Below are 27305 nucleotides of genomic sequence, written 5' to 3'. Positions count from 1 at the left end.
GCTGGATTCGAACCCACCACCTTAGGTGTATATGGCTGGCACCTTAGCTACTTGAGCCACAGGCACTGAGCCTATTTCTCAGATCTTTGAGGGCTGCAAATTCTTGTCTTAGTGTGTCAAAATCTTTGGTGATTTTGTCTTTGAATTCATTGAATTCTTGAGACAACTTTTGAATTGCTCCTTGAATTTCTAATTCCAATTTTACCTCCATTCTATTAATCTTATTTGCATTCCAAACTCTGAATTTGATTTCTGACATCTCAGCCATTTGTCTATGAATGGATCTTCTGTTGTTTCCACCATATCATTCCTTGGGGGAGTTGATCTACTCTGGTTATTCATGTTACCAGAGTTCTTCCGCTGATTCTGCCCCATGATTATTTTACACCATTGGGCTAGATGAGCAGATAAGGTGAAGTTGGGTTGGGGGGCTCCTGGAGTAGTGATTAATCAGCCTTTTGCCCAAGAGCTATGACTGGTGTCTGTACCTTTTCCCCTAGAGCTTTGCAAGGGACCCATACAGTGCTATGGCCTGAGACACTGGGAGCTTACTTCATGTGGTGGGGCTAAGTGGCTCTGTCTTGTTTTCAACTGGTCTCTGTCCTACCCTAGTGAATTAGTTTCTCTGGGTTGAAGTCTCAGCTATAGAGAAATAACAGCAATTAAGTCACCCTGCCCCCCACAGGCAACAACTAGAAAAGGAAAATCAAACCTTGCCACAACCACACACTCAGGGTACCACTTCAGATAGTCCTTGGGTGATTGGTCTGAGAGATCCAAATCAATTGTCCCAGTCAGCACCTGGTCTCAAGTGAAGGAGTTCAAAAGATCTCTGGCAACTATAAAGCAGGGGTTTGCTGGCAGCTCGAGTATGACTCGTTCTGGTGCTCCATGGAGTCAAAAGGACCCTGCAGCAAATGAATTAGTCTGGGAAGGTTGATGCCTCCTTCCCCACCTTGCACCTCTGTCACAGCCAGTCACTGGTAACCCTGCAGGGCTATGACCCAATTCCCTCCAATGAGCAGATGTTCTAGGGGTTTGAGCCTGCCAGAGTCACAGAGAGATCTTATGTCTCCTCAGCCAGGCCTCCACACTCTGCCACTATCCGGCAGGGGAAGCTGAGGCCTAACAACCTTGGGTGGTTAATAGAAGCTGGGTAGTTCACTCAGTTCCAGCCCTGTCCCTGATTGATATTGCTGACACTTATATTTGAGCAGAATTTGTGATTTTTTCCTGGCTATATTCCCCTGCAGACCAGGCGTTGTTTGAGTTAACAGAAACTGTGACTCAGCCCCCATCTGTACCACTGCCCAGAGCTAGTGTTTCTGTTTCCTCTGCAGTCAGTGTTGGGGGCAGATGTGGTTAGAGCTCACACTCAGCTCGGAGTTCCAGTCAGCCCACCTGCATTTGTCTCAGCTATGATCCCCTGAGGGCTGGGTGTTTCTTAGGCTCACTAAAGCAGTCCTCTGGCTCAGCCCCACCCTGGAAGTATGCCGTCTCTGTGCACACATCTTCAATTCTCTGTCCTGCCATGCTCCACCCAGGCCAGTACTGCATCAGGCATGCCCTTTGCTCATGGGGTCTGCGTTATAGTCCCAGATCTATTCCTCCAGTGTCTGCCACTGGGGAAGATGCCCAGCTTTCTCTGGTTGCCCAGAGAGACAGGGAGTGTCCTTCCAAAATATCCCCAGGGGTGTGAGCCCTATTGTTCCCGCTGCTGCCACTACTGCTCTGTGCCATGGGGCACCTCCTCTCCCTTTTCCATAGGATTCCTTCAGTCACCATTTTCTCCTTACTCCTGTGCCACAGAATCAGCACAGACCTACAACAGCCCACGCCCTGTCCACACCTCTCGAGAAAATGCCCAAGAATCTGGACTCCATGGGGGACAGGCTTCCAGACCTCGGGGTGAGAGTGGAGGGGAGTGCTGGGAGTTCAGAATAGCAGGTAGAGAATCTATACAGTTTTATACAGTTTTATGCCTGGCAGGAGAGTGCCATGGCGCCCTAGTAGGGGAAGGAGGTCTGGTTTTTAGAGGGTCTCTCCCACGGGAGGACATTTGAACTCTGCTCACTTGTTTGTAGAAAGTATACTGTGAGCCCTTCTCTTGGGGGAGGGGATTCTCATCCACTTGGCAATGGATTTTTGTGCCTTTTGTTTTCATCCTTGGGGTTGCAGCTCACCTCAGCAGGGTTGATGTGCATTCTTCAACCTTCTCTATTGGTTCAGCTCCAAACCATCAGCTTACTTGCTACACTTCTGTCCTTTAACTCTCCTTTTCAATGGTAGCCTTTGTGGAAAGCTGGCTCCAGTCAGCCATCTTGCCTCCCAAAATATCTTAAATGCATTGAGAGAGATTCCTTACTAAACTACAGAGACCCAAGAAGTAGTAGCACAGGGCGGTGCCTGTGGCTCAGTGGGTAGAGCACTGGCCCCGTATACCGAGGGTGGTGGGTTCAAACCCAGCCCCAGCCAAACTGCAACAAAAAAATCGCCATAGTGTTGTGGCAAAAGCCCTACTCACTGAGCCACAGGCACCACCCAGGTATATAATTTTCGTATTTTTGCCTTCAATGCAGATGTGGTGGCTGCAGCTTAAGCAACCATTTTGGAACCATGAAGGAAAGGCCAAGAGAATCATAAACATCAATAAACTATTAAACCAACAACAGCAACTGCCTACCTTATTTAAATATATCCTATTTGTTTAAGCCACTAATGTTGGATTTTCTGTTACTTGTACCTAGCTACTCTGTGAAGCCTTCAATGTGAACTCTTTGTGGCTACCAGGAACAGTAGCTAGAATCTATCTCTCTTTTATTCTCTTTTTTTTTTTTTTTAGAGAGAGTCTCACATTGTTGCTCTCCGTTAAGTGCCGTGATGTCACAGCTCACAGCAACCTCCAGCTCTCGGGCTTAGGCAATTCTCTTGACTCAGCCTCTCGAGTAGCTGGGACTACAGGTGCCCACCACAACACCCAGCTATTTTTTTGTTGCAGTTTGGCTGGGGCCAGGTTCAAACATGCCACCCTCGGTATAGGGGGCCAGTGCCCTACTCACTAAGCCACAGGCACCACCTGAATCTTTCTCTTTATACACTCCTCAATTATAGTATTTACCATCTTGCTTAACAATTGCTTATTAACTCTCCGCTTTGGGGTAAGTGTCTAAAATAATCTCCTCTACCTCCATTTATAATAGACATTTATATCAGACAGCATTATAATTTTGCTTCAATTGACAAACATAATTTAGAAAACCTAAGAAAAGGAAATTCTACTGAATTTACCCATTTTATTGCTTACTGTGTTTTTTCTTTGTTCTTATGTTCCAAGAGTCTTTCATTTATTATTTATTTTCTGTTTAGAGAAACTCCTTTAGCTATACTTTTAGAGTAAGTCTGCTAGTGACAAATTCTTTTAGTTTTCCTATGTTTGAGAATGTTGACTTTCCATTTCTTCCAGAGAAATTTTCTTGCTGGATATAAGATTCTCAGTTCACAGAGTTCTTGATACTTGCTGCCTTCTCTTTCTGACTTAGATCATACCAAGACCCTCTTATTCTTGCTAGATATAAGATTCTAAGTTCACAAGTGCTTTTATGCACTTGCAAAAATATTATGCTACTACTTCTTTTTTTTTTTATGACAGAGCCTTACTATGTTGCCCTCGGTAGAGTGCCATGGCGTCATAGTTCACAGCAACCTCAAATTCTTGGGCTCAAGCAATTCTCTTGCCTCAGCCTCCAAAGTAGCTGGGACTATAGGCACCTGCCACAATGGCTATTTTTAGAGACAAGGTCCTGCTCTGGCTCAGGCTGGTCTGGAACCTATGAGCTCAGGCAATCCATCTGCCTCAGCCTCCCAAGTGCTAGGATTATAGGTATGAGCCACCACGCCCAGACTTTCTTGATAGACTTTCAATTGAATTCTGTTCCTCTTTCCCTCAGAGACACGTACTCCCCACTGCTCTGCCCTTGTCCCCACCAGATCCCTTCAGGTCTATTCTATACTAATACCATGTTAGGAAGTGATTTGTTCTGACAATGCTCAGACACGGACTCTGGACTCTTTGGGATATTAGGAACTTCCCTAAGTTCTTACCAAGGCTGCTGCAAGTGGCTGGGTAGGCAGTGCCCAGTATATGTCTAGGGGGCAGAATTCATATGGGCATCTGTGTATGGTTGGAGCCCCTAGTGCAGTGTAGTGTGAGTGCACAGCCATATGTGGACATCACTATTTATCTAACTCAGCCACTATTTACTGAAAACCTACTATATGCCAGGAGCTGTCCCAGGCACTAGAGATTCCCAGATAAACCAGAAAGAGAGGAGAAAGTTGGTGGATAGTAAGGAAGTGGTAGGGTGCTATCTCAAAGGAGCAAGGTTACAAGGAGGGGAAAAGAGGAGCTGAAATGGTTGGACTTTAGCAAGCAAGCTAGGAGAAGGGGAAGGGGTGGTCAGAGAAAAGGATCCTGGAAATCAAGAGATCAGAAGCACCTAAGTTTCCTGTTATCCCGGGTGTGACTGTGAGAGTGAGTTGCCAAGGTGGAAGAGAGGATAAAGTCACTGGAACTGAAACTTTAGTGGGGTTGTGTCACTCAAGGCTGAGAAGATATAATAGGTGAAGAAGGTAAAAAAAAAATCATCAATACTTATAGAAGAGATGAAAGTTATAGAGAATTATGTATATTAGATAGAAGGCTTTTGTTGAGAAGAGGAAACCACTTTAAAAGACTTAAAAATCAACATGTAGAAAACCTTTCAATTCAATCAATAATTATTGGTGTTCATAGAGTGCAGGGTACATACTTCTCTTTTCTGTTGTTGTTGAAAATCCATCAAGAACCAAGTCCCCAGCCACCACCCCACCATTGTGGTAGGTTTAGGGATGGTTCCAAGGTTTCTAGATCTAGCAGGCAGTCCTGCACGAGTCCCAGCTGCCAGAGTATGAGTGCAGTGAGACAAAAGACTCACACACAATAGGTCATACAAGCAAATTTATCACACTGATAGGCAGCAAGAACCAACAGAAGCCTAGGGTTCATGGTGAGCTGGTCCCTTAAAGCTCAGGAAAGCTGCCCAGTACAGATGGAGTCATTCTGGTATGTGCCCCACTTTGTACTACAGCTGAGGGATCCCAAAAGCATCCACCCTGGGTTTTATAACTCAGAAAAACATGGCTCTCTGAGCCAAGGTATCACAGGACACCTTGTTCTAGGAGAGATGAGGACAAAGCCAGGCTGTTGGGACAGTTTCTTTTTATCTTAGGGCATTGCATTCCCAGCACATGCTACAGTTATCCTGAAGACCAAGCAGGAGGGAGAAGAGCCAGTCAGCTAAGGATACCAATGTCCCTTTTATATTTTTCCTTTTGTGAGCATTAATCCTTTGCTAGATGCTGTGCTACATGATTCACACCTGTTCTTTCATTTAAGCCTCCAGAAATCTCTAGGGTAGGAGCTTTGTCTCCATTTTATAGATAAATAAATTGAGATTAGAGAAGTAATTTGTCTAGGATTACTGAGGGTAATATAGAGTAGCACTGAGGGTGTATCTGACTCAAACCCCCATAATTGTGACCCTACTCTGTCCTGCACTCTTCTGCTTGGCGATTCCTACCTGAAAAGTGCTGAGTGACATGGAGACTGTTCCCTCAGACCCTTAGTTCAAACCTGGCTAGTCAGAGGTCTGTGACTGGAAGGAGGCACTCCAGGAGGGGGCAGTGAGGGTCCAGAGAGCATCTGTGGAAAGAGGTCACCATTTCCTTCTCTACCCCTCTCACAGCCCTGCTGGAAGGTCTCAAGACTCTGTCACCCACTTTGCCTCTGTCCCACCCCCTTTCCGCCTTTGTCCCACAGGCACGCTTCTCCCACGGCATGTTCACCGTGTACCCTGGGTTTGGGTCCGTGCCTTCTGGTGGACAGCAGGTCATCACCGTTGACTGTCTAGCTGACCCCGTGGGAAGGTGTGAGGAGTTTATGGCTATCGAGATCACTGATCGGGACCCGAGAGACCAGCCTGGTGGCATTCCTTATACTCTGTTAGCTGAGGCCTGTCTGCCAGGTACTGTCCACTCAGACTGAACAATACCACTTGCCAGACCTTCACTTGTAACTCCCCCTACCCTTCAGGCAAGTCTCTAAAGATGTCCACCAGATGTGGCTTGGATGCTTCCTTAGGACCCTAGGACCTCCTCTAGTGTCTTCAGCCATATTTCTCCAAGGAATATGCCCCCAGGAGAGGACATACAACTTCAAGCTCCCTGCCTTCCAGCATCTGGTTTTGGGTCCTCAGATGAATAATGTTGTCTGAGAATCATGGTGAGAGAGGGCTATGGCAAGAATACCAAGTCAGGTCACTCCCTATGGGCATCACATACACAGAGGACAATGTTCAGTAACTGAGCACGCTGCACCTTAAACCCAGCAAGAACACAGCGGGAGCACAAAGAGAAATCCTCTTGCTTTGACCATAGGATCCCTGGGGGCTTGAACCAAAGTGGGTTAGATGCTTCCTTCTGTCCAGAACCTACCCCAGATCTCGGATCTTACCACTGGAAGGAAAAGGCAGATTGGAATATGGAACAAAAGAGGAAGACATGCTTGAATCTTCCCATCACTCTCTCCCTTGTGTGAATTCCCCTCTGACCTCCCCTGTGAGAATCCAAAGCTCCAAGTTGGGAATTAGAGAGGCAGGAATCTGGCCAAGGGGCAGCATCTCATTGTCTTCCCTTTAACCCCCAGCCTTTGTGACTGACAACTACGCCTCCATATTTGAGGAGCACCAGATATGTACCAGCCCCAACCTGCACCACATCCTGCAGACCGTGGAGAGCGGGGGGCTGTTTGTGGAGGATGAGAATAAGTTCATGTTCTGTAATGTCCTTGTGGGCCATCAGGCCAAGGCTCGGTTCAAGATCAGCAACGTGGGAAAGATCGCCTGTGATGTCAACATTGTAGTGAAGCCTATATCCACCAAGGTAAGATGCCCTGGTGGACCTGGGCCCAGCATGGCTGACATAAAGCCAGGGAAAGAACTCTGAGAAGATACAAGGTCACTGGGCAGCTTCCCCTAGGCCAAGGGCCATACACTTGTCCCATTGGGTGTCTCTGCTGGGTGCCCCTGGGATTGACTGGTCTACACTAATGAGCCCCTCACCCATCTGTTGAACACTCCCTGTGTGCCTACACAGGTGAAGCTGGGGGACAGCCTGAGGCGAGTGTCAGCTTCAGACAGGCTGCCTCCAGCTGCATGTTCTCCAGCTAAGGGAGGCTTGAGGCATGTCAGCCCACAAGGGTGGAATGGGGAGAGTTCCTTGAGCCCTCCTGTGTGGCAGGCAGAGTGCTAAGTGGCTGATTTACATTTATCACCTCACTTCATTTCACTCTCACAACAACTCTTTCAGACTTTGTCTTATTATCCTCATTTTATAGTTAGGGAAACTGAGGCTCTGAAAGGCTAAATTCTTCCCCCAGGTCCCAGAGCCTGGGAGTAAAGGGCTGGTCTTAAAGCCAGACTTCATCTGCATACACAGTAAATACTAAGTGCTCATCTCAGGGTCTCCAGGCTCAAAACTACCTCTCCTTCTGACTCGGATCATACCAGGACCCTTCCTCATAGTGGAAGAGAAAATTGAGAATATGGAGAAGGGGCTTAATCAATGGGTTTCTGTCACCCTTTATTCCAACCCAGCATGCAGCACACCACCCAGTCTTAGGCTGGCTGCTTCAGTTCTCTGCCCAAAGAATGGGATCTGAACCCAGGAAGCCCTTGTGACCCGGAGCTGGTGTTGGTCACAGTGATGGTGGAGGGGAGGTCACCAAGGGGGTTAGTACTAGCTTAGAGCTACAGAGAGAGTGCGCATTCCCAGGGAACTATGTGGTCCCCTCAGGCCCTGGTGACATCACGTCATTATTCTCTGACCTTATTTGGGATAGGAAAGAGCAGCTTTCTCCCTTTTGTATACTAAAAACATAAACCATGAGCAAGCCTGATTTCTAAAGAGAGACTTTCTAGCAGGGGGTTTGCAGACACCGTATGTTCTCCTCCTCCCTAGTTTGCAGACTTGAAGGCTCTCCCTTGGACAGAGCAAAGAAACCGCCTGCCCTTAGCTTAAGAACAAGAGGACTTCCCCTTACTTCCCCCAAGAATGACAAACTCTTTCAAGGCCTTGCCAGGGCTCCCTACAGTTCTAAAACACTACCACAAGATGGGAACGAATAAAACACTGGGGAAGGTTGTTCTCCAAGGCTCTTGGGGTTACAAGGAGCAGAAACCTACTCAGGTTAGCCTGAACAAAGTCAGGTTCACTGCAACAAATCAGAGACCTTAGACGTGGGTGCAGCACCTCACGTAGCCAGGACCTTTGGGACCGGAACTGTTACCTGAAGCCTGACCTTCAGAAGACCAGCAGATGCTCTGTCCATCTTTCAGGGGCCACATGTCTCTCCAAGGTGTTTCTGTTGCCCCATTCTCTGGTCTGGCTTCCTTACCTGGCAGGCATTTCCCCCTCATTCCACCTTAACAACCAACACATCCACTGGGCATATTAGTTCCACTAGCACAGGCTGCAGTGGGTTGGCAGAAGGAATACCTGACCTACTAGCTGAGTTCATCTATTAATCACAGATATAGCAAAATCCGGTCAGATATTGGTCAGGGCTAGGTCCCAGAGTATCCAGGATGCTCCTTCCAGGGACTAGGACCCTGTAGGTAGCAGAGCATATCTCCCACAGAGCATAGAGGAGAGGGGGTTTACAACAGGGCGCTGACATGAACAGCAAGCCCAGCATGAATGCAAAGTAGCCAACACGCTCCGGCCTCTGCTTCTCTTCACCAGGCCTTTGCCCGCATCATCGACATTTTTGATGTGGAACCCAACAAGATGTGTGTTGGCAGCCGCTCACATGCCTTTGCCACAGTGACCTTCATGCCGCAGACCATGCAGACCTACCAGTGTATCTTTGAGGCCACCTTGGATGGCCTGCCCAGGTACCTACCCCCAGCCCCCTGCCCTGCAGGAGAGCTGTAGGCCACACCCCTGGTGGAATGTCATGCCCACATTGGCCGCTGACCAGCCTCCATCTTCCTGTTCCCTATAGCAACCTAGCCAAGAGCAGAGGCCTCGTGTTTGATATCACCGGTGAGGGGAACCTCCCCCGGGTGACCATTGTGCGGCCAGTTCTCCATACCCTGAGTGGAAAACCCCTACTCCTCTTTAAAAGGCTTCTGCTTGGTCTGTCCGAGAAACTGCCCCTCATTCTCAAGAACAACGGCACCATACCTGCCCAGGTACTACGTGAGGGCAAAGCGTAGGGTGGAAAGGGAGAAGAACCATTCAGAAGTTAGACTTCTGACACCGGGGTCTCTGGCATCCCTAATGGGGACTTCTTTGATGATCCTCGTACATTAACCTGTGTGTAAAGAACATGCAAATGAGAATCTGGGTTGGTCTCTGTCCTCAGGAATGTAGACTCCAGATTATACAATACATGGACGCTTATAACCGCTGTGCAAGGCAGAGTGCAAGGAGTGGATAGGATTATGGATATTCTTAGTCTCTTCTTTATTTTTTTAATTTATTTCTATAGTAAGCATTGTGTTTGTTTTTTTAATTTTTATTTGTCAAAATTTATAGGGTAGGACAGGCACAGTGGCTTACGCCTATAATCCTAGCACTGTGGGAGGTGGAGGCAGGTGGATTGCTCAAGCTTAGGAGTTTAAGACCAGCCTGAGAAAAGTGAGATCCCATCTCTACTAAAAATAGAAAAATTGCTAGGGCATTTTGGTGGGTGCCTGTAGTCCCATCTACTTGGGAGGCTGAGACAGGAAGATCTCCTGAACCCAGGAATTTGAGGATGCTGTGAGCTAGGCTGAGGCCATAGTACTCTAGCTTGGGCAACAGAGTAAGATTCACCTCAAAAAATTATAGGGTACGTGAGAAATGTTGTTATAAATGCACAGTAATTAAGTCAGGATATTAAGGATGTCCATCGCCCAAGTAAAATACATTGAATTTATTCCTCTAACTGTATGTTTTTACTATTTAACTACTTCTTTTCATACCCCCTCATCCCCATGCACCCTTCCTAGTGTGACTACTGAGATGTCAGTTTTAAGTCTGAGATGTTTTTAAGTCATTCTTGTCCTTCTGACTGTCCTTAACATCTTCACTTTGTATTTGTTTTCTGCAGTTTTACTCTGATATGTCTACATATGGATTTCTCTTAATTTATCCTTCTTAGAATTCACTAGACTTCTTGATTCTATAGATTGATGTCAAATCAGTTTTGGAAAATTCCTAGACATGTCTTCAAGCCTTGCTTCTATTCCATGCTCTTCCATATCTCCTTTGGGTTGCCAACTAAATGTACAACAGACCTCCTCACTGTACCTTCTGTGTCTCTCAGCATCACTGTATTTTCTATTCATTTTTCTCTGGGCATCATTCTGCATAATTTCTTCTGCTTGTCTTCAGTTTATTAACTCTACTGTTAGCCATATCAAATCTGCTGTTAGACCTTTCCATTAAGTCTTTAGATTGTTATTTTTTCAGTTCTAAAATTTCTATTAGGTTGGTTTTTAAATCTAAATAATTTGTTTTTATGGTGTCTAATTTCATGCTGGAATTACTGGACATGGCTTTTATTTCTTGAACACAGGAACCATAACCATTTTATAGTCTATACCTGATAATTCCAAAATGCAAAATTCTTGTGGATGTGTTTCTGATATCTGCTATTTCTTCTCATTCTTGCCTATGTTGCCCTATCTCTTCATGCAGCCAGTTATCTTTGGATCATGTGTCAGGTATTATATCTGAAAATTTAATTATAAATTATTTTTTTTCCAGAGACAATTTCATTGCTTCTGCCCAACATTTGGGGGAACTAGAAATTCAGGATGACCTTACACCACATTTAGGGTTTGATATTTTCTGGATTACCCAGGTGACTCTGAGCAGGATGCTGTCCTTGGGAAAGCTGGTTTATATCCAGCTCAACTTTCATCTTTTGGTACCTACCTCTGGAGTCCCAGCCCAGAGCAAAGAAAGCACCCTTCCCTTCTTATGCCTTGGACTTTTGCCCTCTTGGCACCAAGAGATCATCAAAAACTCAGGAAAGCCTCCTATCTTCCCCTTAACGGATTGGAAAAGGTCCAAGACAAAAACAGTCTAAAAGGTCAGACTGACCTTTCTGGATTTCTGTCTCTCACAGATCTTGGCCTAGTTGCTCTTCATCATCTCAGCTCTGTGATGCTTTTAAATTTTTTTGTATATTTAGTCTATCATTTTTTGTTGTCTTGAGTTCAGTTTACCTAGTCTACGCCTACCCTGAATCATCTCCACTATTGAGGCTTTATAAAATGTTTTAGCATCTAGTTCAGTGAATTCCTATTCACACACTCCCTGTTTCTGCCATTTTTCTGAACAATTTTGCCTCTAAATCTCTCAGGTGAACTTTAGAATGTCTTATAATGTTCTTCAAAAAAAAAAAAAAATTCCAGCGTGGCTCCCATAGGACAGTGGTTATGCCACCAGCCACATACACCGAGGCTATGGGTTCAAACCCAGCCCAGGCCTGCTAAACAACAATGACAACTACAACAAAAAAAAATATAGCTGGGCATTGTGGCAGGTGCCTGTAGTCCCACCTACTTGGGAGGCTGAGGTAAGAGAATCACTTAAGCCCAAAAGTTGGGGGTTGCCATGAGCTGTGATGCCACAGCACTCTACCAAGGGCGACATAGCAAGACTCTGTCTCAAAAAAAAAAAATCCCATTGTAAAGCCTCTGAATTATTTGGGGAAAATTTCTTTTTATTAGAGGATTCAGACTCTACCAAGAACAACAATTAGGATTTCCCCACCCATATATTTAGATCTTCTTTTATGCCGATATTCATATATATATATATATTCTTATATATAATATGTATAATATTCTTATATATAATCCCTCCGTATCGTTTCTTATTAAAGATGTTTCTAAATACATACTCCTTTTGCTTCCAATGTGATGTAACTATTTCTTCCTTCTTTGTGCCTCATTCCTATATTATTTAATCTTGTTCACAGTGGCTCTAGAATTCCTGTCTTCTAACAATGCTGGTTTTTCAGACCTAAATGAAGATTTAGTCTTTTTGCTTTACAAAAAGACTTATTTCGTCTTTTATTGCTTTACTCTTTTTTTTTCCAATGTGCTGAAAACCACCCCTTTTCTCCCTGTAGGTCAAATCCTCTATTGTTTTTTCTCTTCACTCAGTAGATTCTCAACATGACACTCCAGGCAACTAATGCAGAGTCCCTAAGAGACACTGGCTTGTTAGGAATTCACATTCACAGAAGCCCTCATAGAATTATGAGTATTCGTTTCCATTTAATTAGTCTCGTATATTCTTACAACTGTGTCTGTTAATAAAAGAGGCCCTGCAGCCCCATGTTGAGACCATCTAGCAGCGTGATCAGGAAAATCACCTATACTCCTTGACCCTCCAATTCCTCCCTTAAATGACAAGGGTTGATCTGACTGAATTTTCTTCTGTCCTCTTCAGGCCTGATATTTATTATTTCTATCTCTTAATAAGAAACTCAGGCTGGTCACGGTGACTCATGCCTGTAATCCTAGCACTCTGGGAAGCCGAGGCAGGTAGATTGCCTGAGCTCAGGAGTTTGAGACCAGCCTGAGCAAGAGTGAGACCCCATCTCTAAAACTAGCTAGGCGTTGTGGCAGGCACCTGTAGTCCCAGCTACTTGGGAGGCTGAGGCAAGAGAATTGCTAAAGCCTAAGAGTTTGAGGTTGCTGTGAGCTATGATGCCACAGCACTTTACTAAGGGCGACAAAGTGAGACTCTGTCTCAAAAAAAAGAGAGAGAGAAAGGAAGGGAAGGAGGGAGGGAAGGAAGGAGGAAGGGAGGGAAGAGAGGAGAGGAGAGGAGAGACTCAAAGTGAATACTAGGCATAATAACTTTAGGGGGTCCTGCCCCAAATGCAGTATAGTGTGTCACCCCAGTCTTAAAGCCCACAAGCAACCTGTGGGTCTGGCACTCAGCCCTGCTTTCCTTCTGCCAGGTACATGTTGACCTGCAGGAGCAACTAGGAGCCTTCTCCCTGAAGGGAAGGCCCACTACCTCCTACATCTATATCATAGAGGACAACAAACCAAATGAAAAGGGTAAGTGGGGGGCAGGTGCTTCCAGAGGGTGGATCTCAGTGGCTGGTTTGTTAGGAGACCCCGCAGGGCCCTGCCAGAGGGGAAGGCCCAGTTTCGCCACCACTGGCCTCTAGCTGTGGCTGGTTGTCATGGAGGCACGGCTTTCCCTTCTTCCAGGGCCTTTACAGGTACTTATCTCTTTAAACTGTTTCTAAATCATATCTTCTTTTTTCTCTTTGCAGCAAAGAAAGCTCATACAGCCTCCGTGGTTGTTTCTCCTGGAAATATAGCTGAATTTGATGTCTTTTTCCATGCCAAGAAGGTTGGGAAGATGAAAGGCACCATCCATTTGTCAGTTGTCAACAACCAGTATGAGGAGACCTTCATCCACCTGGTGGGAGAGGGCTATGAGGATGACATCACCCTGGACAACATCCATGGAATGGTGTCTTCCATCACCCACACAGACTCAAATATCTCTGAGCTCTCAGAGACGGAGGAAAGCAGCACAATGGAGGACTTGATAGGAGGTGAGAGAGGCAGCAGTAAGCTTTGACAAGTTCTGGCTCTCTGGCCATTTTAAGTGAGGGGGATATTTAGAAAACAAGCTGGCTAGCTTCCTGAGAACTTCCGAGTGGACCTCCTCTTTGTTCCTGTGTGCTCTGTCATGCCTTCCTCGGTCACTGCTTCCAACCTTTTATTCATTCATGTGTTCACTCAAAAAATTGTACTGAATACCCGCATGCATGTGCCAGGCACCGTGCTGAGTCCTGGAGTTGCAAAGGTTGATAAGCAAGTCTCTGCTCTTAGGGGACTTACAGTCTGATATTCAAATTCCAGTGAATAAGGTTTCAGTTTTCCCTATCCTTTAGCCAGCTTGGGTTGGCATTGCCCTGTCTTGTCCAATTAGGGTTTGGGTTTGGACCACCTTCATTCCACGGCATTACTACTCAATGGGCAGTCTGAGCATAGTTAGCGCCAGCATCACTTGGGAGCCTGTGAGAAACAGGAACTTCCTAAATCAGAATCCACATTTTTATAGGATCTCCAGGTGATTTGTATTGTGTTAAAGTTGGAAGTGCTGCTGGACAATCCATCAGGCACTAAAGCCTCATTTCATTGACCATGTTCTTTGGGGTAGGAAAGATATACTCCACTGTTATCAAAAGGTAGTTTTTTGGTTGTTTTTTGTTTTGTTTTGCAGTTTTTGGCCAGGGCTGGGTTTGAACCTGCCACCTCCAGTATATGGGGCCAGCACCCTACTCCTTTGAGCCACAGGCACCACCCTCAAAAGGCAGTTTTTAAGCACCCTAATTACGTGGCTGATTGCCATAAAGGGAGTCATAAACACAGCCCCATAGTTTTTCTAAGAGGTCAGTTGCAGTGCTGGGATAAGCAGTAGGTAGTCTATACGACATGTGTTGCAATCAACACTCCTCACATACCTGGTGTTTCACCCCTGTTTGAGGCTGTGGGGTGACCTCTCCTCCTGCCAGAGCCCACACAGGAGCCAGCAGTGAACCTAAGCTCAGAAAGCAGATTCCATACCTACAATGGAGTTGGCAGAATTAGCAAATCAGAACACAAGAGTCCCCAGTAAATTTGAACTTCAGATAAACTATGAATAAGGGTGAAGCACTGAGTCTAGCAGGTACCACCTCCTTGGGGGAGCAGACCCTGCCGCCACACAGGGGAGGACTCACCAGCTTTTTGCTTGTAACCCCTAGCTTCCCTGGTGGACCACATCCAGTTTGGGGACTGCCACATTGGAAACAGCTACAACATAAGCTTCACAATCACTAATCACAGCCTCGTGAACGTGATACGGTTTGAATGGCCCTTTTTAGTTACAGTTAGTTTCTCTCCACAGGTAAGTGAAACCATTCACGGTGTCTGGACTTCCTTAGTCCTGAGCCAACCCCTGTCTGATTACCAGCCCTTTCCCATGGGTGCATGGGTGGGATGGGTGTACCTCAAGCTGGAGGGCAGCCTGGAACCAGCCCTCACTCACACCTGCTACTGGGGGACACTGTTCTCATCCTCCTTAGTTAGGAGGAGAAAACAGGAATGAAGTCTGCCAAGACTGTTGCTAGGGATAAGTGGAGGACATCTGTGGAGGGCTATGCACATGGAAACAGATCCTAGCATTCCCTTGCCAGAGAGTGGACCTTTGTCCTCAAGGTGTGTGTGCTGTCAAGCATTCACAAGTGCCTCACCAAGACCCAAAATAGGGGGGGTATGTTCTGTGGACAACTGAGGTTCAGAAAATGTGACAAGTTACATCTTTCTCATAAAGATTCCCAGTGTCTTGCAGCAGATTAAAATCTGGTTAACTTTGTCCAACATGGAATTTTCTCCTCTTTTTTTAGCATCTCACAGTACACGTTTTAGAAATTGCTGATGAAAGCTTGTCATTGACCAAGGCCTAGGACAACGCTGTGGCATGATCATTGACTCTGCCCAGCAGCTGCTTTTGGTCCCATCTGAGTTCCTGAGACTCTGGGCCACCCAGATGTCTTCACTGCCTCCTACTGTGTGCTACCCAAGCTCGATACTCTAGGGCAGTGATTTTCAACCAGCACGCTGGTGTGCCGTAAGAGAATCTTGGTGTGCCTCGAAAATTTTTAAAGATAATTAATTAAATTATTTTCAAAATAAGTTCAAAGCACAGGGTTTTTTTGTTTACTCTTGTTTTTTGATCAACATAATTTAAGTGTGCCACAGAAGTTTAACTATAGGTTCGAGTGCACCATGAGATTTTAAAAAGGTTGAAAAACACTGCTCTAGGGGGATGGAGCAAGGAGATTGGGACTCTGCTTTGTCAGCTTGAAATCTTTGACTGCTATTAGAAGTAAGTTTTGCTAGAGGGATGTAAAGTTTTTTGAATCCTCCTGACAGATTCCACCCTCAGCGTGGCCCAAATCCTCCCCTGAGTGGTAGGTAGCTGGTGTAACTGAATGCTCCCTGTTGCCACAGTTCTAAGACTTGATCAATTCATTTAATCCTCACAAGAACCCTGTGAGATAAACACGACTATAATCTTCATTTTACCTGCAGGGAAACAAACATGGTATAACCTAATAGAGCAATCTAATTTTGAGGACTGTCTTTGAAGGCAGAGATAAGTTTCTATTTACATACACAAACACATTCATGCACACACACATATATGTCTTAGAAGTACTAAGCTTTCTTCTCCCCTCTGGAGGGAGTATTTCATCTGTCAGAAACATGATAGAACTGTCATATATATGGTGTGTAGATACGTGTATGTATGTGTGTGTTTTTACCAAATCATAAGTGATTTTATTCTACAGATCAAATCTGATATCTGATAGCAGCAGTTCTCAAGCTCTTTGGTCTCAGGCTTCCTTTATACTCTTAAACATTTGAAAATCCCCAAATGGGTTTTGTTTGTGCACATTATATCTATCAATATTTACTGTATTAGCTGGGCGTGGCAGCTCATGCCTGTAATCCTAACACTCTGGGAGGCCAAGGTGGGCAGATTGCTTAAGCTCAGAAGTTCGAGACCAGGTAAGCAAGAGTGAGACCACATCTCTACTAAAAATAGAAAAACTAGCTGGGCATTGTAGTGGGCACCTATAGTCCCAGTACTCGGGAGGCTGAAGCAAGAGGCTCGCCTGAGCAGAGAGGTTGCTGTGAGCTATACCACCACCGTACTCTACCCAGGATGACAAAGTGAGACACTGTTTCAAAAAAATGTATTTATTGGCTCAGCACCCATAGCACAGTGGTTACAGTGCCAGCCACATGCACCGAGGCTGGCGAGTTTTAGCCCGGCCCAGGCCAACCAAACAATGACAACTGCAAGAAGAAAAATAGCTGGGTGTTGTGGCAGGCACCTGTAGTCCCAGCTACTCAGGAGGCTGAGGCAAGAGAATCGCATAAGCACAAGAGTTTGATGTCACTGTGAGCTGTGACATGGCACTCTACCAAGGGCGACATAGTGAGATTCTGTCTCAAAAAAAAAAAAAAAGTATTTATTTACCATATTAAAAATTAAAACTGAGAATATTTAAAAACATGTATTACTCATTTTAAAATAGAAAAGAAAAACCTATTATATGTTAATAAAAATACCATATTTTTATGAAAGTAGCTATATTTTTTAAAAATTGAGTGAGAAGGGCGGCACCTGTGGCTCAAAGGAGTAGGGTGCCAGCCCCATATGCCGGAGGTGGTGGGTTCAAACCCAGCCCTGGCCAAATACTGCAAACAAACAAAAAAAAAATTGAGTGAGAAGAGTTATATTACTTTACATTGTTATAAATTTTGTTGATATCTGACCTAATAGAAGGTAGCTAAATTCTCTTCCTTGCATTCAGTATGTTGCAGAATCATATGGCATGTGGCCACTAGAGAGTTCCACTATCCATTCATGAAAAAATGAGAGTGAAAAAGTCAAATAACATCTTTGTATTATTATGAAAATAGTGTCATAGACCCCGTGAACAGGTCTCGGGAATCCCAAGGGTCACCAGAACGCCCTCTGAGACCTACTAATACACTGTATTCATCTGTCCATGATCCATATAGATGATACTGATTAGGAAGTGTAAGGTAATTAACTGAGGCACTTGGCCAAACTGCCTGGGTCTGAAAAAACAGCTCTTCTAATATTAATGGACTCAAGCAAATTATAAGTTTCATGTCCATAAAATGGGAGTAATAGCTACACCTCTTCTAGGGTTGTTGTGGAGGTTAGTAAGAGTTGTATATGGTTTCGGGTAGTGCCTGAAACAAGTAGCAAGTTGGTAAATATTCATTGCTCCTATTATTATGCTTACATTTCTTTTTTCTTTTTTTTTTTTTTTTTTTTTTTTTTTTTTTGAGAAAAGGAATAGGCTTTGTTGTTTGGGCATACAAGTCCACACCATATACCACACATGTACACAATAGATGTCAGTACTGTTACCACCATTATCTCAGTGAAAAATAAAGGCTAGAATTTGATGGTCAAGGCTGTGATCACTGGAGTCTAACTCAACTGAAAATCCAAACTTTCTTCCCACTAGTAGCTTATTCTTGGGCAGACATGCTTACATTTCTATCTAAGAACCTCTTATCCATATTTAAGTCAATGTACATATGCTGGCTTGACTTATGCATTTTTTTGCCAAGACTTTTGGCTCTGCCCCTTCTCTAGAATATCACCAGCAGGTATCAAGAGTCCTCAAGGTTGTATTCTCAGAAATACTAATACCAGGCTCTTTCCCAGATGGGCCACCTCCACCCTGGGTGTTCCAAGGATATAGTGGTGACCATGAAGTCAGAAGTGCCCATCACCCTGAAGAAGATGCGGGTCAAATGCAGGCTCTCCAAGATCATGTTTCAGCTCCCTGCAGACCAGGTCGCCGACTGGGATGACTGCATGCGCACAGTCAAGTGGGTGGACGTGCCCAGAAGCACTGCTGGGACTTTCACTACAAAACGAAAAGTAAGTGGGGACACAGAGTACAAACATGCCCAGGGTTGGATGCCTCCTGCTCTCAAGTTCAGGGTTTCATCATTTTCTTCTTTCATGGAAAAGAGAAAAGGTTCCCAATCCACTTGATCTTGATTTCAAAAGCAACAAATCCAAATTCCACATATGCCGTCTGCACAATGCACACCACATATCTTCACTGATCAACTTTTGGTTTAAGTCTTAAAACCAGTTGAGCGAGTCCTCTCCCCTTTTTCTTCTTCAAAAGTGGTAACGGTGAGTCTTTGTTTCCTTTTTCCCACAAGGGTCCAGAATGAGATTAGGAGATTAGCTATAGTCTTTGGTTTATGACAGGATCTCATCTTTGGCCCATGCATGCCCCTCTTTCATTCAGTCCTTAGTTTCTTTTTAATATACAATAAACAGATGAACCCACACCCAACATGGAACATGGAACACTGGCTACCTGTATAGTTCTCAGCCACTCCATCCGCTGCCTCCCTCCTAGAGATAATCACTGTCTTGACTCTTACCTTATTTATCCCTTGACTTTTGTCTCTTTTTTTAACCTATGCATCCTAAAAGATACATAGTTTAGTTGTAGTTTTTACCTTTATCTTTTAAAAAGACTTTTGCACTGTGATTGTTGGCATTGTTCCATGTGGCTGAAGTATGTCTATTTCATTGCCATATGAAATTCCATTTTTATTTATGCCTTCTTCTTCCGAAAATTATTTGGAGTTTTGCTATTATGGACAGTATTTCTATGAGTATTATTGTTCACATGGTGTTCATGTGGAAGAGTTTATATCCCTAGAAGTGGAATTGCTGAGTCATTGACTATGTGAATGTTCAACTTTCCAAGACAATGCCCAAGTGTTTTCCAGAGTGCTGTAGCAATTTATACAGTCGCAGCAAAGAGATCATATTAACCCAAATCCTCATGTGGCATTGTTAGACTTCTTGATTCAGTTAAACAAATGAGAAATGCTCTCATAATGGCTTTAATTTGCTTGTCCCTGATCACTAATAAGGTTGAGTATTTCTTCATATGATTATTGGCCATGCAAGTCATGCCTTACATAAATGCCTCTCCGTGCCTTTGGTCCATCTTTCAAGTATGATATTTGTCCTTTGTTAATTATTTTATCTTTGATAAAATCCTCTGTTCATATTATTTGTCTGCAGTTATCCTTACCAAATGCATAGCTTATCTTTGCACTTTCTTTAATCATTTTGTTAAATTAAAATGTTCATAATTTTAATATATTCATGTTTATTAACCTCTTCTTTTATATTTATTACTTTTTGTGTTTTATTTTTAAAACACTTCCCTCCCAGAAAGATGCTTACCTCCACTTTTTTGTTTAAGTTTAAGAGCTTTGCTTTTGATAGTTAAGCCCTCGGCCCACCTGGATTTTATGTATTATGCAAGGCAAGGACCCAATGTTGTATTTTTCTTCCAGATGTCTGATCTTCCTAAATCTTTTTGTTTGTTTGTTTGTTTATCCCTCTGTTCCCAGTGACCTGCCAGGACTCTGTTGTCATGAGCTGTATCTGAATTTTATACATGCCTACGATGTCTTTGGTCTCTCTATTCCATTCCATCGTCAGTGCGTCTATCTCTATCCTCTGCATGGCTGAGGACACAGCTGCCTTTGTTCCAGGTGACAGAGACAGATCCTGAGCCTGCCCACTCAGTGCTAGAAGAAAACTACCGAGAACTGCAGCTTCAAATCAGTGCCAATGTGGATTACGCTTCATACCAGTGCTACTCGGGCGACGTGCACTTTAAGGAAACCCTGGTTTACCAGACCCGAGTGTTTGAGTGAGTCATCCACAACTAGTCATTGCACTAGCCAGAGAAGCTCTTTCATTCCATCTTTCACTTACTAATTTATCAGACATTCATTTAGTGTCTACGACAGCAGGCCAGGTATCATATCTGTATAGTATGCACCAGAGTGTTGTCTTAGCTCCAGGGAAACGTTCAGACCTGCCAAACTATTGAAATTCACACTCAGAACCAAGGCATATATAGGCCAGGAAACATAGTCTACCCAGAGAGTGGCATCAGGCAATCCACTTTAGAGGAAATAGTCCTTGCAGCAGCCTGCACAGCCATAGAAACTGTTCTTATTGCTGCCACCCGGGGGACAGCCCAGTCAGTATCTACACCAGTGGGTATGGGGTCCATGGCTTAGAAGCTCACACCCAGCGGAAGCCAACACTTCTTATAACCACTCTGTAGATAGAGCATCCAAGGTCCTTGAAGAGAATGTGCCCATTTATAAAAGTCACTGTGCTCAGAGAATCCCAAAGCTATGGCTCCCCTCCAGGTAATCCTTGTTCTGCTCAGTTCACATAAGTTTTACTAATCAAGGATAATTTGTACTATAAATAATGTCACTTAATCATATAGCTGACTTTTCCTCTTTATCAGGTATCCAGGGGAACAGAGCTAAAAAGTTCATTCAGAGTCAATTTTGTCTTTGAAAGGAGAAAAGTTTATGTTAACCCTTTCCCCGCAATCAGACACGGGGATTCAACTATGCCATGGGCCCTCCTCTAGAAGAGCTCATGGGGGGGAGTGACCGTGAGGGGATGGCTAAAAATAGGAGAATTGTCACTTACAGGATGGTGTCATGTGAATGCAGCCAAAGAGCAGCTAAAGCAGGTCAAAATATGGGGAGAGACAGAGTGTGAAGGAAGGCTTCCCAGGCAAGGGAGTGGGTTTCGGAGGACAGACAGGAAATAGCCGAGTAACAAAGTGAGAAGGAAGGGCCTTCTAGGCAGAGAGCGCAATATATACAGGCAAAGATGTAAAACACGGATATTTTGTTGCTTCTTGGCCTTTTGGCTAAGATCAAGTATAATATTCCTACTTTATAAAAATTAGTAATTAAAACATTCAACTCATTTTGCATTTTTTAAACTTTAAATGTCCTCTCAAATTACTGTAGACTCAGAAGATTTGTCAGGAAGTGGCGACTGCTGCTAATACCATTTTGACTTAACTCAAGGAGCAGCAAACTATGGCCCATGGCCTGTTTTTGTAAATAATATTTTGTTGACAAATACCATGCCCCTTCATTTATGTGTTACTATGTATGTGGCTTATGTATTTTAGGAGGAAATATAACTAGTACATGAAATGCATGATTTTAGATAACATTGCTCAATACTGACCTCTTAAAAATTATTAAAGAAACAATACGACTTAACAAAGAAAAAAATTCCTGGGTGTGATGGCTCACACTTGCAATCCCAGGTTCTTGGGAGGCTGAGGTAGGAGGATCACTTGAGGCCAGGAGTTCAAGATCAGTCTGGATGACATAGTAAGACCCTTGTCTCTAAAATATAAATAAAAATAAAATAAGAGACTCAGTGCCTGTAGCTCAATGGGTAGGGCACCGGCCACATACAGCAGGGCTGGCGGGTTCGAATCCGGCCTGAGCCTGCTAAACAGCAATGACAATTATAACAACGGCAAAAAAAAATAGTGGGGTATTATGGTGTGCACCTGTAGTCCCAGCTACTTGGAAGGCTGAGGCAAGAGAATTTCGTAAGCCCAAGAGTTAGAGGTTGCTATGACCTGTGACGCCACAGCACTCTACCAAAGGTGACATAGTAAGACTCTGTCTCAAAAATAATAATAATAAAATAAGAAATAATTTTAAAAGAAAGAAAAAAACTAAGTGGCAGTATAGATGACATGCAGGCAGGACAAAAATCACCTCTGCACATTTCTCAAATCTGTTCCCTGATTGATTTACAGGCTTGACCTGGTTAATTTAGGACTTGTGCAGCTGGAATTCAGCTGGATGTCAGAAGATCTCTCAAAGGCAGTCAGTTTCGCAATGCCAGAAAAGCAAGGTAAATGTAATGACAGGCCTGGCCTGAGTCAAAGGTAGAGAAGAACCTTATTTCTGGAGAGGCCATCACCACTCAGATGGCCTAAGTAGCTAAAGAAAAGCAGAGCAGGAAGCCTCATGGAGTCTGCAGAGCTCGTGGGCCTGAAAGGCTCCAGAGCTGCCCTCTCCCCTCTAGGAGCCCAGATCCTGGACACCCTGGGCCAATGTCCCATTTCACAGATCGTTAGGAATCTGGTCTATTGGGTTTTAACCTTCTGGAAGATTACAGACCCCTTGAAGAAACTCATGAAAGCTATGAACCACTTTCCCCAGAAAATACACACCCATGCCCATTTGCAGTTCATACATCTGAAGCACTAGAAAAAGCCCAGCACTTAGTGGGCAAACAGTCATTATTATTATCTCGGTTTTGGAGATTCACAGACCTTTCAAATGGGCCCCTGTCCATGGGCTCCCAGATTGTAAACCCCTACCTCAGAACAATGATTCTCTAAAAATTACGTTCGCAGCCCATTTTTCTAGGGCAGAAGATCCACATAGACCTTCTTAACCCACTTCCTTGAGCCAAAAGGAAACAAATTTAAGAACTATGGGATTAACAGAAATGATTTTCATAAGTCTCTTGTGAGATACTTAGGAATTGTGAAAGAATTCCTTGCCTTTAGTGTCCAAAATGAAGTAAACTCACGAGCCCACAGACCTCTGGAGGGTCCCTAAGGACCTGTGAGGGTGGCTGCCTTCCACATGCCTCTCCCTGCAAATTCAGACTGTCACCCACTCTCTCTGCCCCCAGGTTCAGCTGTAAAAGATCAGTTTAGTCTGGGCACAGGGCATACAGGCAGCACCCTGGACAGCACCATGGAGCCCTGGACCGAGGGCTCCTCGCCCTTCTCTGTGGAACCCTCCTCAGGCATCGTGCCTGCCGGAAAGACACAGAAGCTCAAAGTGAAATTCTCCCCATTGGACCCTGGAGACTTCGAAACCCATCTTTTCTGCCAGTAAGGAAGTCTATTCTGCAGAACCCCCATCTTTGCAGGCACAAAGCTCTGCTGCTCTGATCCCTTCTCTGTCCAACCAGTGCCACCATTCTTTCCAACCTAGACCCCACTAGAGCCCCACATTGTCACTCTTCCCTTTGGAAAGATGGAAAATGGCCAGCCTTTGGAGAACAAGAATTTTCTCTTTGTCCTGTTCGTCAACCCTTTTCTGATGCTTCCCCCTACCTACTGCCCCCTTAGCTGCTTGTAGGATGCCACTAACCAATAGATGGTGACAGCAGATGGGTTCCAATCCTTGGGCAAGCATGAACTTGGGCAAGCTTTTTTGTACCTTCTCTAAGACTCAGTTTCCTCAAATGTAAACTGCAAATGACAATACCTACCTTGCAGAATTGTTGAGAAAATTAAATGAGTTAATTCACATAAAGAGCTCAGAACAGTGCCTGGCACACAGTAAACATTAGCTAGTGGTAAAGCAGGTGGAGTTGGCAGAGCCAGCACATAGTAGTGAGAGGAAAGCTAATCCAATGACATCTGACAATGAAAGTCCCTCGTATGCTACCCACTCCCAGGAAAGCTGGAAGGAGAATTCCGACCCCACAGAAGAATCCTGTGAACTGTGGCCTAGGGTGGCAGAGACCCATGGGAGCTGTTGGAGCCTCTTTGAACCCCTGAAGTTACACCATGGAGACCCCTCCCACACCTAGGCCACCTCAGCTTGGTCCTGGGACTGAATCTCATACTCATACTCATACCTACTTCACCTTCTCCAGGGAGCTCCCTCAGGATACTTTTTTAAGGATTTCCAGATCACTTTTCATATCCTACTAAATGCCTATGGGAGGCCTAGAGGGTAAGACTGTACTTATATTACATAAGGGAGATTTTCTCACCACTGAGGGCAGAAGTACCTTCCTTAGGAGCCAATACAGAAGGAGCCAAATTCAGGCTCCTCATGCTCAGCTGATGCATACATTCATGGCACCAAGGTAATGAATGCTGTTGACCAAGACAGATCCAGCTTGTGCTCCCCTAGAGCTCACATCCTGGTAGATAGGATTCATTCCAATTCATTTCCAACTACAAAAGAATAACAACTGATTACAAAATAAAATATAAATAAATAAAAGTCACCTTATCCCCTCAGGATTCCAAACCTGCCACCTGGAAAACAAGGTCCAGTTCTAGTAGCAAAAGGGCGAAGCTCCTTGCCCATCTGCCACTTTGAACTGAAGGACTCAGACTATATCATCGGTCAGCGGGGCAACCCAGACCTCCCAAGAGGGTATGGGAGTGGCATTCTGGATCCAAACACCCGGGTGGTCGAGTTCACCAGTGTGGGCATAGGAGGCAAGAATCTCCGGTGAGTTCCTTAGGTTTGCATTGGTTCAATTCATGTTACTCAATCCTTCTAAATAACTCAGCAGAATTCAGAGAAATGACCTAAATTGACTTTTAGAAACAGTCTTGTTATCCTGGGGTTTGACTTAAGTTTTAGAGATTTGACTCTAAAGAACTGTTATATTAAGGAAGCTGCATTCTATCTCCTTAGTTTGGACACTGGGGAAAATTTGGAAGACCTCCATCTTGGCCATAGGGGATCATTAGGACAGATGTGGCCTTAGCCACATCATTACTCCCAAATCCAGCACCCTAGCCATGCTTTTGGATCCCCAGATGAGATAGAGTTTTCATTTCTATAGTAACAAAGTCTTCAGAACAGTTCTGGTTCCAGGATAGGGAGCTGCATTAGGGCCAGGTTCCAAGAAAGTTATCTTAATCCTCAAACCCCCCTCTCACTTTCTGCTGTCAACCCTTTCCTCTTGGCCAGGACCTTTACAATCCTGAACCCGACCAATAGCACCTACTCTTTCGCCTGGATTTCTGAAGAAATCGATAGTCTCCAGAACCCTCCAGCCTTCACATGCCTTACGGAGAAGGGCCTCATCCACCCTGACAAGAAAGCTGAGGTGTGTACAAATGGGGACTGCAACCCAAGACATGGGTTATTCTCTTCTGCAGAGCAAATGTGCTGTAGATAGCAGGTGGAATTGAGGGGAACTGCCTAAGGGTATATCAATCAACAGGTATTTATTGAGTGGCTACCATATGCATTAGGTAATCCTGATGAACAAGATAGACCTGCGTGCTGCTAGCTGCAGTAAAGCTCTAGTAGTTACAGTTTTTAAAAACTGGGGTTATTCAATCAACAAAAGGTAACTGGACATCAATACCTAGGTCTCTAGGACTTATCAGTAGCATTAAGTAAAGGGTTATCTTTGTCCAAGGGGCTAACAATAGCAAAAGGTCAGCCAAAGGGGAAAAGTCAGAGTCATGTCCCATGACTTAGTCCTAAATGTTTACACAGTGGAGTAGGGCAGGGGGTCAGACTTAGAGAAATATGAACTTGCTTGCCAGACAAATCTGTGGGTTTCATATCCAATAAGTTCCACAGAGAATCTTGAAGTGGAAAAAATCCATAAAACAAAAAATGATGAATTAAAATGCTTTCAGTAGGTCACACAACTGAACAAAGCAAGCCAAGGGGACAATGATGGGGAATGCTGGGCACTAGGGCCTGTTGGCCACAACTCTTCTCTGGCAAATGATCACCATTCAGACAAGGGGGTCCAGGGTGGCCAGCTCTCCCAAACTTTTCAGGAAAAGACAAAATTCCAGATTTCTTGGGGAATCACCCTATTTTACATATTGGTAGCTAGGTCAGTTTTTTTAATTCTTTATTAAATCATAACTGTGTACATTAATGCGTTTATGAGATACAATGTGCTGAGTTGATATACAGTATGGAATGCTTACATCTAACTGATTAACATAACCATCTCCTCGCTTACTTATTTGTTGTGGTAAGACATTCATACTCTATTCTTAATAGTTTAGAAATGTATCATTGCATTATGCACAATAGGTTAGGTTCTCCCCAAATACTCTCCCTCCTCCCAACCCCTCCCTGCCCTCCCCTCTCCTTCCTCTTCCCTCCTTCTTTCTGGACTATAGTTATGCTTTACCATTCCTATGAATGTGTAGGTGATTATATACTGATTTCATAGTAGTATTAAATACATTGGGTACTTTTTTCCATTCTTTATTTTTCCCATTCTTAAGATATTTTACTAAAAAGAATATGTTCCAGCTCCATCCAGGTAAAGATAAAAGATGTGAAGTCTCCATCTTTTTATAGCAGCATAGTATTCCATGGTGTACATATACCACAATTTGTTAATCCATTCATGGGTCAGTGGGCACTTGGGCTGTTTCCATGACTTGGCAATTACTTTCCAAACTAAACTAAACATACTGTAGGCTCTCCACCTGATTTTGACCTCTGTGGTTATCAGTGCCCAGCCATCTACTTAAACACAACAGGATCCAGGAGCTGGGTCCCCTACAGACACTCTTGCTTAGATGTGGCCCCATTGCAGCCAAGAAATGTATCAAAGATGAGCTTGATTTCTGGAGAGGTGAGTTTCAGAATCCAGGGTCATGCTGGTCTTTGGATGACAGTCATGTCATTGAGGTGACACGTCCATAACACTTCCCTTGTACTATCCTGGCATTGGCACGGACCATACCTGTTAACCTGTTAGTTCCTTTATGGCTAAATGCCAGTGTTCTTCCACTCCCTCATGACTGATTAGTTGAGAAGACTCACTCAAGTTAGCTTTAAAATAAAAAGAAAGAAAGAAAGGATCTACAGCATCTTTTGCAATTGGACTTTGCTTCCAGGATTCTGCTCGTTTCTACCCATTCTCTCTCCACTGGCCAGTTTCTCCCCATTTATTTATTTACTTTCCAGTTGCTTTGTAGCTTCACTGAG

At 44.3% G+C, this 27305-nt stretch overlaps 1 protein-coding gene across 2 annotated transcripts in view; it reads left to right on the top strand.

Annotated features, from left to right (window-relative positions):
* HYDIN (HYDIN, axonemal central pair apparatus protein) overlaps positions 1-27305 on the top strand; it is a 304707-nt gene that overhangs the window by 240609 nt on the left and 36793 nt on the right. Inside the window, exons 58-70 of one of the 2 annotated variants that reach the window (XM_012806119.1) lie at positions 5858-6062; positions 6743-6978; positions 8839-8990; positions 9101-9290; positions 13067-13169; positions 13391-13678; positions 14876-15018; positions 18391-18609; positions 20265-20425; positions 22376-22473; positions 23266-23470; positions 24618-24833; positions 25302-25440. In XM_012806119.1, coding sequence (XP_012661573.1) covers positions 5858-6062; positions 6743-6978; positions 8839-8990; positions 9101-9290; positions 13067-13169; positions 13391-13678; positions 14876-15018; positions 18391-18609; positions 20265-20425; positions 22376-22473; positions 23266-23470; positions 24618-24833; positions 25302-25440 — 2355 coding nt within the window. Of the gene's footprint in view, positions 1-5857; positions 6063-6742; positions 6979-8838; positions 8991-9100; positions 9291-13066; positions 13170-13390; positions 13679-14875; positions 15019-18390; positions 18610-20264; positions 20426-22375; positions 22480-23265; positions 23471-24617; positions 24834-25301; positions 25441-27305 lie in introns of both variants that reach the window. The other variant, XM_003791377.2, reaches the window with a different exon arrangement.

Source organism: Otolemur garnettii, unplaced genomic scaffold, assembly GCF_000181295.1.
Source record: "Otolemur garnettii isolate 467f Iridium unplaced genomic scaffold, OtoGar3 scaffold00047, whole genome shotgun sequence".
Taxonomy (NCBI): domain Eukaryota; kingdom Metazoa; phylum Chordata; class Mammalia; order Primates; family Galagidae; genus Otolemur; species Otolemur garnettii.
The sequence above is the reverse complement of the archived record's forward strand: the minus strand, read 5'-3'. Positions and strand labels throughout refer to the sequence as shown.